Source organism: Penaeus chinensis, chromosome 21 (genome assembly GCF_019202785.1).
Source record: "Penaeus chinensis breed Huanghai No. 1 chromosome 21, ASM1920278v2, whole genome shotgun sequence".
Classification (NCBI taxonomy): Eukaryota; Metazoa; Arthropoda; class Malacostraca; order Decapoda; family Penaeidae; genus Penaeus; species Penaeus chinensis.
In genome coordinates, this window is record NC_061839.1 from 18,725,552 (window position 1) to 18,740,551 (window position 15,000).

At 35.4% G+C, this 15,000-nt stretch overlaps 1 protein-coding gene across 3 annotated transcripts in view; it reads left to right on the forward strand.

The window, feature by feature from the left end:
* LOC125036350 (golgin subfamily A member 3-like) overlaps window positions 1–14,307 on the forward strand; it is a 22,281-nt gene extending 7,974 nt beyond the window's left edge. For 2 of the 3 annotated variants that reach the window (XM_047628914.1, XM_047628913.1), the window contains exons 4-12: window positions 3,402–3,619; window positions 5,266–5,374; window positions 5,621–10,652; window positions 10,816–10,979; window positions 11,420–11,622; window positions 11,788–12,066; window positions 12,263–12,505; window positions 12,855–13,099; window positions 13,278–14,307. In XM_047628914.1, the coding sequence (XP_047484870.1) occupies window positions 3,402–3,619; window positions 5,266–5,374; window positions 5,621–10,652; window positions 10,816–10,979; window positions 11,420–11,622; window positions 11,788–12,066; window positions 12,263–12,505; window positions 12,855–13,099; window positions 13,278–13,383 (6,599 nt within the window). In that variant the 3' untranslated portion in view covers window positions 13,384–14,307. The remainder of the gene's footprint in view (window positions 1–3,401; window positions 3,620–5,265; window positions 5,375–5,620; window positions 10,653–10,815; window positions 10,980–11,419; window positions 11,623–11,787; window positions 12,067–12,262; window positions 12,506–12,854; window positions 13,100–13,277) is intronic. The other variant, XM_047628915.1, reaches the window with a different exon arrangement.
* The last annotated feature ends 693 nt before the right edge of the window (window positions 14,308–15,000 follow it).

The window sequence follows — 15,000 nt, forward strand, 5'->3', positions numbered from 1 at the left end:
AATAGTAATGAAAAAATTATCAAGGAAAAGGGTAAACAGGTGAGGCATAGTAAGTGACTCCCAGGTGACAATGCACTTCAGTCAATATCACAAGGGATTTAGCGTATATGTACATTCCCCCTTGCAATAGTGGCTTAATTTTATTTGCGCATTGATTGCTCTCTGAGTACTTAGTCACTTAGTTTTATTACTATTTGTATTTTGATAACATAGTAATAGTAATATCAATAAAGATGATAATGATATTGATATTGATGAAAACAACTTTACAGAAGGCAGGTCAGATAGGTGTAATATTTGTCTCCTGGGTGACTAAGGACTTGTGGAGTCATCTGTCTGTAAACAAAATTGATAAAAATAAAAATAAATTGTGAATATTCCCACATCCACTTTTGTGATTATGCAGTTGGACTCAGTGAGTGAGTCAGTGAGTGAGTCAGTGAGTCAGTGAGTCAGTGAGTCAGTGAGTCAGTGAGTCAGTGAGTCAGTGAGTGAGTGAGTGAGTGAGTGAGTGAGTGAGTCAGTCAGTCAGTCAGTCAGTCAGTCAGTCAGTCAGTCAGTCAGTCAGTCAGTCAGTCAGTCAGTCAGTCAGTCAGTCAGTCAGTCAGTCAGTCAGTCAGTCAGTCAGTCAAAATGTCAGATGTTCTTTAGATGATTATAATAATCCCTGAAAAAAATAACCCCCTGGGATTGCAGCTTCATGGTTAAAAAAATATATGTACAGTTTATTAATATGTTTTTGCTTTGTGATATTGCTTTGTATAATAACTATTAACCATTTATTACATACTTTTGGTAATTGCAGGCTTATAATGCAACCTTCCATTGCCAGTAATCTTGCCATGTACATTGATGGTAAAATACTAGATGCTTTGTGGTAATGTTATATGCCAAGTTGTATTTTGCAGGTGAATAAGGATTGCATAATTGGCCTATTTGTGGGTTTAAAGCCTGTTAACATATTAACATGATAATGAATGGAAGAGGAAAATATAAAAACTAATTTTTTGGCATGTGTCTACATATTACCTACACAGGCACTATATTTACACATTTCACTTTTGGCCTTTTTGTAGTTTATGTGTGGCTTCCAAAGAAATTGCTGAAAGAAAACCTAGTAAAACGTTCCTTATATCATGTGCTCATACTCCATGCTACTAGGTGTGATCGCATTGTTTAATTTTGCACTGAGCTGTGAGACTGCTTTTAATACTCTCCTCCCCTCCCCATTCTGTAATAAATGGAAACTCGAGGGTCTCTTATGAAGTGACGGATCAGTGGTTTCGATAATGTCTAAACTGTAAGCTGCACTTCTGTTAAACTCTGAGGTTGATGAGAATGAATTGTTAAGAGTGCATACTTATATGTGCCAAGATAGTAGTTGTATGTGCTTACCATCAGAGCACAAGAGTGAAAAAGTTTAAGACAGGAAGATTTGTCATAAGGAAAAATTTCTTTTAAACATTTCATGTCAGTTTTAACTGATCATAGAATGTGATAAAAAAGATAGATGGTTTTCACATTCGTCACAGAAATAAGCTATAATTTTTTGTTGGTGAGATTTTTATTGTTTTTTAAAGAGATTTTAAGATTAGGAGCCAGCTTTATGCATTATCCTGTAGGTAATCTTGTAAAATTCTAGAGCTGTGACCAAAGCCAAGAGGAAATTCTCATTTATTTGCAAGAACTTAACTTGTTGATGCTGGTAAAGCATCTCTGCATGCAGTATGTACTATATTTTTGCTTTGTTAATTTTGTTTACATGCAGATATCTCTACAAGAGCTTAGTCACAAAGAAATCAGTTACTAGGTCTACCTGATTCCTTGAACTTTCAGATTTTTTTTTTATTACCATTAGTATTGTTTATAATGTTACAGTACTAATAATGTCAGTAATAATGATAATGATTGTAGTAGAAGTAAAACATTATCCCCCAAAAATTATTCAAGTGATGGTATAGATTGGTGGGGTTAGGTAGACATAGTAATGGACTCTTTGGTGACTAAGCAGTTATGAAGCCATCTGTGTGTAAACAATATTGACAAAATGAAACTACAGTGAAGAGTGCATATACCTGGTGCCAGTTGGTATCATGTGAGAAATTTGATCAGTAGACTGTTATAATCTGTTGTAACAGTTTTGTTGACATCTGCCCTTAAATTACTGTCAGCCACAAAGCAAGCACAGGAAGCCTTGACAGTGTCATAATAGGCACTAAAACTGCTGTCTCTAAACCCACGCACTGAACCATGTGGAGGGTGATGTGCTGTTAGCCATTTGAGGAGAAATTAGAAGTACAGGAAACATATTTTTACTTTGTCTCTCTCTATTCTGTTGGCTATGACAAAGGCAACTGTTAGGTGGTGAGGCTAAAAAAAGGCTCAGCCTGCTATTGTGGACCTGTTTCTTCTCAGTCACCACAGCTGTTTAGCATAAACAACTTAGAACAGGCTTGACCATGCAGGATGGTGTAGAATATCACCTCAGTGTGAGTGCTGGTTTAGCCATGATGTGATAGGATGTTTTCTGTTGTGATTGGGATAAGCTAAACCATATTCATTATTCATTCATTTAGTTTTTATAATTCAGAATTTGTTTTTTGACCAGGTGTACTTTACAGGCAATTTCTGTTGATGATTATTAAATGAATGTTTGACAAAGTAGAAATGCGACTGACCATCACCTATAAAACAGTATATTACATGCTATTTTAGAATACCATTTTGAAGAAACAGTAGATACCTATAAGGAACTTTTTAAACCCAATACTGACAGGAATGGCATATGCCCACTGTGCATTTAGTTTATTAATTGTCTTTATATATAGAAGGCTCCACAAGTGCTTAGTCACCAAGGAGTCAATTACTACTAGTACCAGTCTCACCTGTTTACCATTTTCCTGGATTTTTGGAAATATTCTCATATTTATATCACTATTAGTAATTTAAATAACCTTATGATAATCATAATGTTGATGATAAAAAGAACAGCATTGATATTAATACCATTAGTATTTTTTTGCTAAAGCTCAAGAAATGTTAAATGAGGAAAGGTCTCGAGGTCTGCTAATTGACTCCTTGGTGACTAAGCACTTGTACATCAATCTATGTGTACAGAAATTTTACAAAACAAAACTACAGTGAATAGTATATTTTTCCAGCAACATTGGGTTAATGATACACCTTAGTTAGTAGTGTTTGGGATCTACTACGTATAAGCCTGATTTACTACAAATACTCATACAAAGTAGGTTATCACATAAAAAGGTATTTATATTGACACTACTCTGATGGGAAGTAATTTAAGAATAGCAAATAAGGTAAAATTTTACAACTGTAATCTTTGTAGATACAGCCACACTTGAGCAGTACACTCACAAGGCTCAATTTATCCCACATAGACTCACATCTTTGGAGCAGTGACGTGAGCTTAGCTAATGATAGTTTCGTCGACGGGGCTAGTGGTGCTAGTAAAGGTGTTGGAGGCAGTAGTAATCCACGGCGTCTGGTAGTTGCTGAAGTCCATCGCTTTGGGTGTCATCCACCATGTGCTGGATCCCCCCATGACCTGGCCTCCTGTCCTGTAGCAGCCGCCTCTGTCACGCATGATGCTTGTCAGGTGAGGCTCTCTGAGGTCAGGCGGTCTGTTTTCTACATTCCATTCTCTATGTGTCTGTGTGCATGCTCCCCACTTGCAATTATTTGTTTTATTTGTTACACTTTATGTTAGCATTTTGTTTTATTCTGTACTCTACTGTATGCTTATGTTGTCTTTCTGAGACTAGACTTGATTCCATTTTTACTTCTCAGTATTTTACAGTTGTTCATTATTACTCAGTTTAAAAAAAAAAAAAAAAAAATATATATATATATATATATATATATATATATATATATATATATATATATATATATATATATTAGGCCAATGTCCACTTATTTAGTTCATGTTAAAATACATTATTAAAGTTGTTTAGTAAGAGTTTTAGAGTTGTTTTGTTATTTACTATTGATATTTTTATATTATTTATTTTAGTTATTGTGCATTTATTTATGATTATTATTTATATGTGAAAGTTTTGAGGCATTCTTCAATAAAGCATTTTTTTTTTTGCCAGTAGGGAGAAGAGAACTTTCTCAAGTTTTTATTTTTTATAGGGCAATTTTTCTTATTTTGGGAAACCTTTTGAATTCTATCATATTGAGTAATAACAATGTTCTCCTCTCTGGCCAAAGAATTTTATAAGTGCATAGAGGTACAGAGTAAATTCAGCTTCATGTGGTTCAGGCTAGCATGGTAATCCTTCTTTGTTTTACTTTAGAATGGAATATGAAAGAGGATAAGGAGTATTCTATTGTGTACTGTTTTGTGACTTTCTAATAGCACACTCATTCTCATCAGGAAGAAAGCCTGTTGTTAATTCTTACATTTTTTGTTAGTAAATTGGAATTGAACAGTAGATACATAATTTACAGATGATGGATAATTAAGAACTGTATAAAATAATGATTTTCTTTTATATTAAGTGGATGTTGGCCTTATTAGATTTGTTTGTGGTAGCCAAAAGTTTGTGATATATATGCTTTGCAAAATATTTTTGGGCACTACATTTATATGATAAGAATATATAATGTTACAGTTAATTGTATGGTAATAAGTGGGTATTTGGTGGTGGTAATTGCTTTGTCATTCTACTTTAATGTATAGATTTCACAGTGCTGTTGATTATAACTAACTTCTTACAAAAGGCTTCTAGAATATGGTGTTTCTTCTGGTAAGTCATGCAAAGTGGATATTTTATTTAACAGTATCCTGGTCAGCCAAAGTAACTGTGCAATTTCTTTGTCATTTTTTGTATGGATATTGATCAGTGGGGTGGTCCCATCCCTCCAGATTTTTCCAACTGAATCTTCATATGTGATTCTTGTAAATGGTAATGAGAGGTAAGTAATGTGTGTGTGAGGGATAGTCATGACTTATGGTAGATTTTTGAATGGCAGCTTTTTGAGCCTTACCCACTGTATATACCATTTAGTTATGTTTATTTATGTACTGAAATTGTCTAGATGCTAGTTGCTTAAAAATATTTGGAAGTGTTAAAGACATTTAGATATTTGATTAATCCTTCTTTTGTAATCAAATATTGTTCAGAATACAGAAAGAAAGCCAGGTGTTAATTGTTTTCCTGTTATTAGTTCATCACTTTAAGCCTTTGAATGATCTTCACCACTAGAATTGAAATGTTGCATGTATTCCTTCACCAGTATCAAGATTGTAACCCAAAGCTAAGACTAAACACCAAAAATGAGGCAGATCCTTTGAAGGTGCTGAGCGAGGCATCATCTGCTTTGGCTCTCACAGAAACACTGATAGGTGAGTCATTATCAAGGAAAAAACACTTCTGCTTATATAAATTTAGTTTTGGTGTTGGCTGTGTAAATACAGCTAGGGGAAATGTTGGTTTTATTCTTTTACTAGTATTGATAATATGATTATATGACTTTCCATTATGCACATGTTCTCTTTGGTGGGGATTTCTTGGGATGCAATATTATGTTGTTGCAATTTGCAACTGCAGAATGAAAGTAAGCAATAATGATTTCTTATTTTGTTTTACAGGTCCTCTTAGGATCCCCCCAGTGTCACAGGAAGTCCTAGATCAAGTTCTGTGCACCATGGAGAAAAAGACGATAAAGCAGGTATCTGCTGCAAATGGAGGTTCTCCTGTGGTTAATGCAGTTACAGAGAAGACCAGTGATTTGCATCCATATAGCTTCACAGAACCAGTCAATACAAAGGATATTCCCACAGGAAAGTTATTAGGCTCACTACAGTCTGTTCTCCAGCCCAAAGTGCATCAACTTTCCACCACGAAGTTGCAAACATTTAGTCACGCCGGTAATGGTTACCCTGATGATGTCCAGATAAAGAGTATAGCATCTGCAGATATTCAAGCTGGAGTAACAGAACCTTTAAGACAGATCAGTGTTGTATCACTGCCAGAGGAACAAAGAAGATCAGAACAGTTGGTTAGGAAGAACAGTCGAGTTATTACTGTTCCTGTTGGTATGAGTGATCATGGACCAGTTGAAGTTTACCGAGAAGTACATCAATATCCAGCTGGTGCTATCACAACTACAGTAGAAAAACGATCATACATTGGGCAAAGTGAGTCAGAACACCGTCCCCTCTCAGGGCCTGCTAAACGAAAGTGCCGTTCAAGGAAACTGAAGCAGAAGCGTGCCGACCACCATGCCTCACAGTCCTCTGTAGCCAGTGGATCTTCAGTCGGTACATCAGTGGCAAGTGGAAGTACACTCATTTCTCAAAGCAGTTCTGAACTCACACCAGTCTCACGTAGTCAAGCTTCATCATCAAAAACCAGTCTCAATGATGCAAGAAGTGATGCAGCAGGACCCATAACAAGACCAGTACTCTCAGCAGCAATTATGCAGATGCGTCAGGCTTTAGAACATGTCTCCAATGCCTCAGACAATCACTCAGACAAATCTAGTGGGGGAGCAGAACTTTCTTCAAACTTTTCAGACACCTCATCCAATTTATCAACATTATCTGATCTGAGTGGGTATGAGGATGAATATATTAGGATTAAACGCCTTGTATCAGATGCTGTGATACCTCCAGATGACTATAAAAAACTTGTAAATAAAGCAAACAGTAAATCAGCCACATCAAAACCGGTGCCAGTTGTAGATTACGAAAAGATTATCAGGGATCTTCAAGCACAAAAAGAGGATTTAGAGATACAGCTTCACAGATTATCCATCCAAGTCCAGAATGCAGTAAGAGAAAAAGAACTGTATCAGCAGCAACTTGAGCTGATGCAGACAAAAATTACTGAGACTAATCAGAAACAGTACTTTGAGGTATTAAAACAAAGAGCAAATTTAGAGGGACAGTTGGAAATGCTGAAACAAGAACTTGAGAATACTGTTTATGAGAAGAACCAGTTGCAATCCAAAATATCTGAAGCGCTAAAGGAATCTGAAGCCAGTAAAGATGCTGCTTCTGTTGCAAAGGATGCAGAATCAAGGATGAGTGCAAGGTTGCAAAAGTATGAAGAAGCTAATAAGAACCTGGAGGAGAATCTCAGAAATGCAGAAGAGAAGATTCAGAGAGTATCCAAGGACTATGATAACTCACAGTCATTAATTAAAAATCACATTTCAAAGAATGAGCAACTAGAGATAAGAATAAGCCAGTTCATGGATGCAGAAACCAACATGAAAGCAGAATTAGAGGGTCTGAAGGCTCGGTTATCGCAGGTACAAGAGGACTGTGAGGTAAAAACAAAGGCACAAATTCAGGCAGAAACTGCTGCCAATAAATCTGCAATGGAACTGCAAAAATCAAATGCTTCCAGCCTTTGGTATCAGGAACAGTTACAGATCGCACAAGTTGCAAGAGCAAAACTACAACAAGATCTTTTAGATACCAAGTCAAGTTTAGCCAAAATTACATCAGAGAAAGATACATTGGAGATAACTGTACAAACCATGAAGCGGGAGGCAGAGGATGGGCAAGCAAGAGCAGTGCGAGAGAAAGCCTCTCTGGTTGCGCACCTTGAAGCTCTCCAGGCTGACATGGCAGAGCGTGAGGCACTTGTCTCACAACTGGAGCGGGATCGTGGCAGCGATACAAAACTTATGGAAGACAGGAGACAGAGACTGGAGCAGGATAGGCAACGAATACATAAACTTCGATTAGATCTTGGTGATACTGAGAGACAACTTGACTTTCTCAAAGATGATCTGAAACATAAATGTAGCTTACTAACAAGGTATGAAAATGAATTAAAGGATTTAAGAACATCTGAAGCAGTTAACCAGGAAGTTCTAGGTGAAAGAGACATTCGCATATCAAATCTTGAGCAAACTGTTGATGAATTAAAGTCATCTTTAAACAAACATCAAGAGGAAGGTAAGACCAAAGATACATCAATAAACATGTTGAAGGAAGAAAAACTGAAGCTTGAGGTGAGACTTGCTGCAGCAAGTAATGAGAAGAAAGAAGTAGATGATGCTATTATCAAAGTAAGAGAGGACATGACAAAACTTTCCTCCAGCTTCTATAGAATGAAGCATGATCTGGCAGCCAAGGACCGGCAGATTGAAGTACATAAGAAAGAGGCAGAAGAACTCTTGAAAGCAAGAACACAATTAGAGAAAAAATATGAAGCTTTAGAAAAGAAGACCAGTGAAGATGAGGAGAAAAAGAAACTTGTAAAGGATATGAGTGAGCTGAAACAAGAAATAAAAGAGTTGTCATCTGCCAGAGAAAAGGCAGAATCAGAGCAAATTGGTATGAAACAAGTTCTGAAATCTCTAGAAATAGAGAAGAAGGGTTTGGGCGAGGCGGTTCGATTGCGGGAGGAGCAAATCCAAAATATGCAGGGAAGTGTAGAAAACTATAGAGAAGCTATCCTCAAGAAGGATGAGGAGCTGTATGTGGCTCATGAACAAAACTCATCCCTTGAGAAGACCTACATAGAGTTACGCAGACAGTGGGAATCTTTAAAGGAAGAGACTTTGGCCTTAAGACAAGAGTCAGAAGCATATATGGAACATGAGAAGCTGCAGAAGAGAGAGAAAGCTGAACTCAAGGAGAGTATACAGAAGGAAAGGAAGCTAAAACAGAATATGGAAAGGAAGATTGAGAGTCTCGTTAAGTTGCATGAGGAAGAAAAGGCAAAAATCTTGTCAGAGAAGCAAAATAATGAAAAAACTGTTGCTGAACTGACTAAGGCACTCCAAATTGAAAAGGATGAAAGAAACAAGATAGCTGAAAAGAAGGAAGTTATTGAGCAAACACACAGTGCATTGTTAAAAGAACTTCAGTTGTTAAAGAATGAAAAGAGTCAGTTACAGGGTAAACTAAATGAAGAAATAAAAGAATTAGATGATAAGCTCACTAGATCTCAAAAGGAAAAAGAGGACATTATAACCTCCTTAAAGACACAGCTAGATACCATCTCGAAAACCCACCAGGACACAAAGAAAAACCTTGCACATTTGCAAGAGGAGAAAGACAGAAGTGTTAGAGAGCTCACAAATAAGTTACAGATGAAAATTGGAGAATTGGATACCATGAAGAAGTCCCATACTGATGCACAGTCACTAATATCAAGAATAAATCAGGAGAAAAATAGATTAAATGAACAAGTCACTCAGCTCCTGGCTGAGAACACTCACCTGAAGAAAACACCCACTGTGAATGCAACTTTAGTGAAGGACTCTGCAGCTGCAAATGAACACAAGGAAGGAGGCAAAAAGAAGGGTGGAAAGAATATAGATAATCTACAAAAAGAAATCTCAGTATTGCAAGCCAAAGTTCGTGAGAATGACACAAAGCTGAAGGATGTCTTGAAGCAGAAGGAAGGTTTAGAGTCTACCATGAAAAGTACCAAGAAAGAAAACTTATTAATGAGAGCAAAAATGAAAGAGTTTGAGTCTCTTAAGTCAAAATGCAAGGAGTTGGAAGCTTGTAAAGAGAAGCTGAAAGACTATGAAGTCTTTAACCTGAAGCTTAAAGATTTAGAAACAAAAATAGAGAATCAAGAGAAAGATATAACCACTCTGAATTCTTCCTTGAATGAAACATCTGGTCAAAATAGCATTCTAAAAGAGAGAGAAGATGAGCTCTGCCTAAGGATAGATGTCTTGAATAAGGAGAAAGAAGATCTTCAACAAAAAATCTCTAACCTTGAGGAACTTAACCAGCAGTCTCATGAGAATATTACGCATTATCAAGTACAACTAAAGCATGCAGAAGCTGAGAAAGAGGAGTGGATGGCTAAATTTGAAAGCTTAAGAGATTGCATTCCTGAACGAGACACAAGCACCCAACCAGCAGTGCAGTTAGGGTTCTCAGGGAGGGGAAATAGTGCCGACCAGACATTCAGTAAAAACCAAGAGAGACTTGGCATGTCAGCAATGGACCATGATAGTACTCAAGGTCTCGTACCAGGAGCACCCATGAACAACCTTGGTTACCTTTGCCAACCTCCACATGCAACAGTGACAAATGGCACACAATTTGATAAAACCATGGCAGATTTGCAGGCTCAGGTAAATTTAACATCCAAAGCTTTGCAAGACAAGGAGAAGCAAATTCAGAACCTTCAACACAGACTGAGCATTTTTAAAGAAGACGAAGCAAGAGCTCCTTGTCTCAGTTCCTCATCAGTTAACTCTCAGGTAGCAGTTGAATCTGTGTTGGAGGATTCAGTTCCAGAATCAGTTTATAAGAAAAAGATTCATGACCTCCTTCAAAAGATAGAACAACTGCGGGTATCTGGGGAGACTGAAGTTTGCAATAGCAACTCTGGAAAAAATGCAGAAAACAATAGTTCAGAAATACAAATGATGACAGCTAAAGTCAAGAGCCTGGAGTGTGCAGCTGAATCCAAAAATAGTGAGTTAGAGGAAGTCAAAACAAAAATGGCAGTTATGACCAAAGAGTTCCAGGAAAAACAAAGACGATATGAGTCAAATGTCCGACTCTTAACCAGGAAGCTGAAAGAACACATGAAGGGACGCAAGTCAGCAGAGAAGGAGATGCAGACGCAGGCTGAAGACCACCAACGTATACTGAATGAGGAGCAACAGAGATATTCTGTGCTGAGATGCAGGTAAACTGATATTCATCAAATGTATTATCATGGAGACATGAGTTACAATGTAAGTTGTACTAGAAGAATTTTCATCCATAATTTCCTTTTATTTTTGAAATCTTATTTTCACTGTCATTATCATCTTTATATTAAGAAAACTGTCATTTCAATATTTGTTCAGATACATAGAGCTTGAAGGTCGTAGTGAGTCATTGGAGGGTCAAGTGGCCAGTCTAGAGAGCGAAGTGGAAGAAGTACGCGGAGCTCTGGAAAGGTCTCGTCAGGAGGCCTATGATCATCACAACAATACCTTAGAGCTGCAGAAGGAGATTGGCAGACTTCAGGGTAAGTACTGAATACAGTTATACAGTTATTGTTTGTTTAAGGGTTTTTGTTAAAAAAAAAAAAAAAAAAAAATTGTGCAAATATAAGTTTAGTTGTAATATGTATGATTTTTTTGTATGATATTTTATTGTTAAAGCTGGAATGTAAGGTATGCTAGAAAGATTTTGAAAAATGACAATTTAATCATCTAAGATAGATAACTGATATTTTCTAAAAATATGATAGAGATATGTATCCTGGGTCTCAAATTTTAAATTACAATACAGATTACCATATCTGAGATAGCTTGTAAAAGTTACCTGTGCACATTGAAGCCATGAAAGAAAATAACTTTAGAGTTTGTCATGGCTTCTGTTCAGAGTAGCATGAGAATATACTTTTTTATTATATAGATCTTGGGAAATAGATACTGTATGCAACTTTCTGCTCATTGTCAACAGAACTTGGGAAGACTTCAGACAACCTACGCCAAGATGTCCTGAGCCTTAAAGAAACTGTTGTTCAGAGGGACCAACAACTTAAAAAAATGGAACTGGAATTGAGATTAGGACAAGAAGAGCTCCAGAAGGCCCAGTCTTCTTCAAATACTCTCAGTGAGAAGATGGCAATAAAGCAGTCAGAGTTAGATGATGTCAGGCGTTTGGTATGTATTTGTAACTTCATCCCTTTTAGAGTTATATTTGTTGTTTTTGTACTTTGTTATTGTTGTATTTTGTTACTGCTACATTTACTTGTCTGGTGTAGGTTTCTATGAAACACTGTTTTGTGATTGGTTCTTTTATATGCATGTTTTCTTTTCTGATTTCAGAAAGAGCAGTTAGAGACCAAGATCCAAACCTTGAGTGAGACGCTAAAGTCAAAGGAACAGGATCTCTCAGGTGCAGAAGCACAGATAACAGAATTGGAAAGTAAAAATGCCAAGCTTCAAAACAGTGTGAGGGAAATAGAAAGCAGAACACAACAGATATCTTCTGAAATGCAGAAAGTGAAAGAAGAAAAGCTTTTGTTAACAAATGAACTACAAAACACGAAGACGCAGCTCCAAGACTCAATAGCCAAAATTGCAGCTTTTGAGAGCCAGATCATGGTATGTTTTATATCCAAACTGCTGTGAGTTTAGACTGAAGATATTTTCAAAAGTATAATGTGAGTTTAGACTGAAGATATAAACAAAATCTGCTGTGAGGGGATATAGTTCCATGTGTTCACAGTTTGTTGAATGGGAAAAATACTTTATTTTTGTGGTTTTTTTATCATGTGATTATTTTTTTCATGTGAAACAGGTGGTGGAAGGCCAACTGAAGGCAAGCTCTGAAGAAGTGAATCAGATCAGAGAACAGCTGGATGCCAAGGTTGCCTCCCACCAAATAACAGTAGAGCAACTGGAGCAGAGTGTTGCTCGTGCCAGACAGGAGGTCGCAGCTCTTACTGCTCAGCTTAGCCAGGTGCAGCGGGAAAGAGTCAGCTATCAGACGCAAGCAGTGGAATTGCGTACAGCCTTGCACACAGCTTTAGGGCAACTCAAAGTAAGTCTGAAATATGTCCCATGTATCAATTACCTGATACAGACTTTTGCTTGTTTTATTGAGCTAGATCATCAATTTAGAATGGCCTTATGAAAGATGTTTGGTATCTCATTAAATTTGCTTTTTGTTTGGAAAGTGTATGAGGATATATGAGTGTGGTTTCAACCTCTCACAGTTGATATCTTACCAGAAATTTATATTATTAAAATTTGATATATAATTTGATATTGTTACTACTACACTTTATAACAAATGTATATTTCTACATAAAGATTTGATTATGATGTAGAGCTTAAAAGCTGCTTTATGGGATCACAGAATTTTTCAAAAGTCGCTTGCCATTTTGCAGATTCAAAAAGCAGAGAGAGAAGCCCAGGAAGCTGAAGAATCAACCATCAGCTCAGAGGCGGGGGTGATCCCCTCCCCCTCCCCTCTTGACCTCACGTCTCTCACTCAGCTTATGGAAAGATCTGCCCGTCCGCCCCAATCCACATTGCCGCTCACTAGTCTAGAGACTTGCCTTTCCTCCCTCAAGCAGGAAGTAGCTATACTTCAGACACAGTTGCATAACAAACAAGAGGCTTTAGCCAGAGAGTAAGTGTTACTGGGTTTTGACTTTTCCCAATTATAATGAAATGTCCAACCCTGTCTTATTCTGTCTTTCTCTCTGCTTTTTTCTCTCCCAGTGAGGATTTTCTTTCAGAAATCATGTACTTATAATAGCATTGAGATAGTGAGCAGCCAAGGAATGCCATGCAATTATGCTTTTCAGATCCATGTTGGATACAGCAGATGACCCTGTAGAAGAAGGCAAAGAACCAGTCCCAGTGCAGAAACCGGTAGATGACACTAACCAGTCCAAAGTACATGATATATAGAAGCTAGCTGTGCTTGATAGTTGTGCTAGGGATTTATAGTAGCACATGGTGCAGGGATATTTTAATTGGTCTGTGATAATAGAGGTCATGATATTCAGTTTTTAGAGCAGTTATTCAAAATAGAATAGAAAATGCTCTTCAATGTGAATATGATAGTCTCTTACTTTTCATAATTTCAGTTGTTAATATTGGAAATTATAGACATATATGGTTGTTATAGAGTGTGCTGCATATTGTGGTGCAAACTGGAGGTTTAATTTCATAATAATACATGATAACTGTTGGTTGAATATGCATATAATTCAGTATATTCATGTTTACTTTTAACCATTTCAGTGTAAGTATAGGTTGGTTTTACTTATATGATTTTTTTGTTGTAACTTATCTACGTAAAAGAATATATACATTCAATATTTATACATACACACTAATTGGTTAGTATGTAAAGAAATCTTTATTATTACTCTAAGAAACTTTTATTCTAAGCAAAAGACAAACCAAGTATCTATTTTGGAATGCAAATTACTGTATAAAAAAATATTTTTTTTTCTATATATTGATAAAAGTAGATTCTTGTATCCATAGAAGTTATGTTTGTAGATGATTATGTATGATATTCCTTCTGCCAATTTTACCTTTATTTCCCCTAGCTTTGAATATATTGATTGTCTTGTTCTCTGACCTGTGCTCAATGGAAAAATGTAAATGAAAATCAAATCTTTATAAAAAAGAAATGGAATATGGACTAGTGTAAGAGACTGAATGATACTGTGCTCACACACTTTATGATGTAACCATGAATTCCATTTTGTAGTGATTGTGATAGAATTATGCCAAATGTATGTTGTATTGTCTTCCCTGAGGTACCTGGAGCAGGGAATAATGATGAAAGTTGATAACATTTGTATTCTTATTCAGGTTGATTGTTGTAATTATTGTTATTGTTATTGTTATTATTATTATTATTATTATTATTATTATTATTATTATTATTATTATTATTATTATTATTATTATTATTATTATTATAGTTATAATTATAATTGTAATTGTAATTGTAATTGTAATTGAAATTGAAATTGAAATTGAAATTGAAATTGAAATTGAAATTAAAATTAAAATTAAAATTAAAATTAAAATTAAAATTAAAATTAAAATTAAAATTAAAATTAAAATTAAAATTAAAATTAAAATTGAAATTGAAATTGAAATTGAAATTGTAATTGTAATTGTAATTGTAATTGTAATTGTAATTGTAATTATTATTATTATTATTATTATTATTATTATTATTATTATTATTATCATTATTATTATCATTATTATTATCATCATCATTATTATTATTGTTTTTATTATTATATGAAATTTTTTTCATGATTATGATCATCATGTTTATCATCATCCATTGCCATTATTATGCTCATTTTGATTATCGATAATCTTATTAATATCATTTTACATTATTATTACATTATACCTATATATTATTACATTTTAATTATATATTATTACATTATAATTATATTATTATTATTATCATTATATTATTGCAAGGGAAGTACTATTATTTATTGCAACTTTTTGAAATGTTAACTATAGCTGGATGAAATGTAT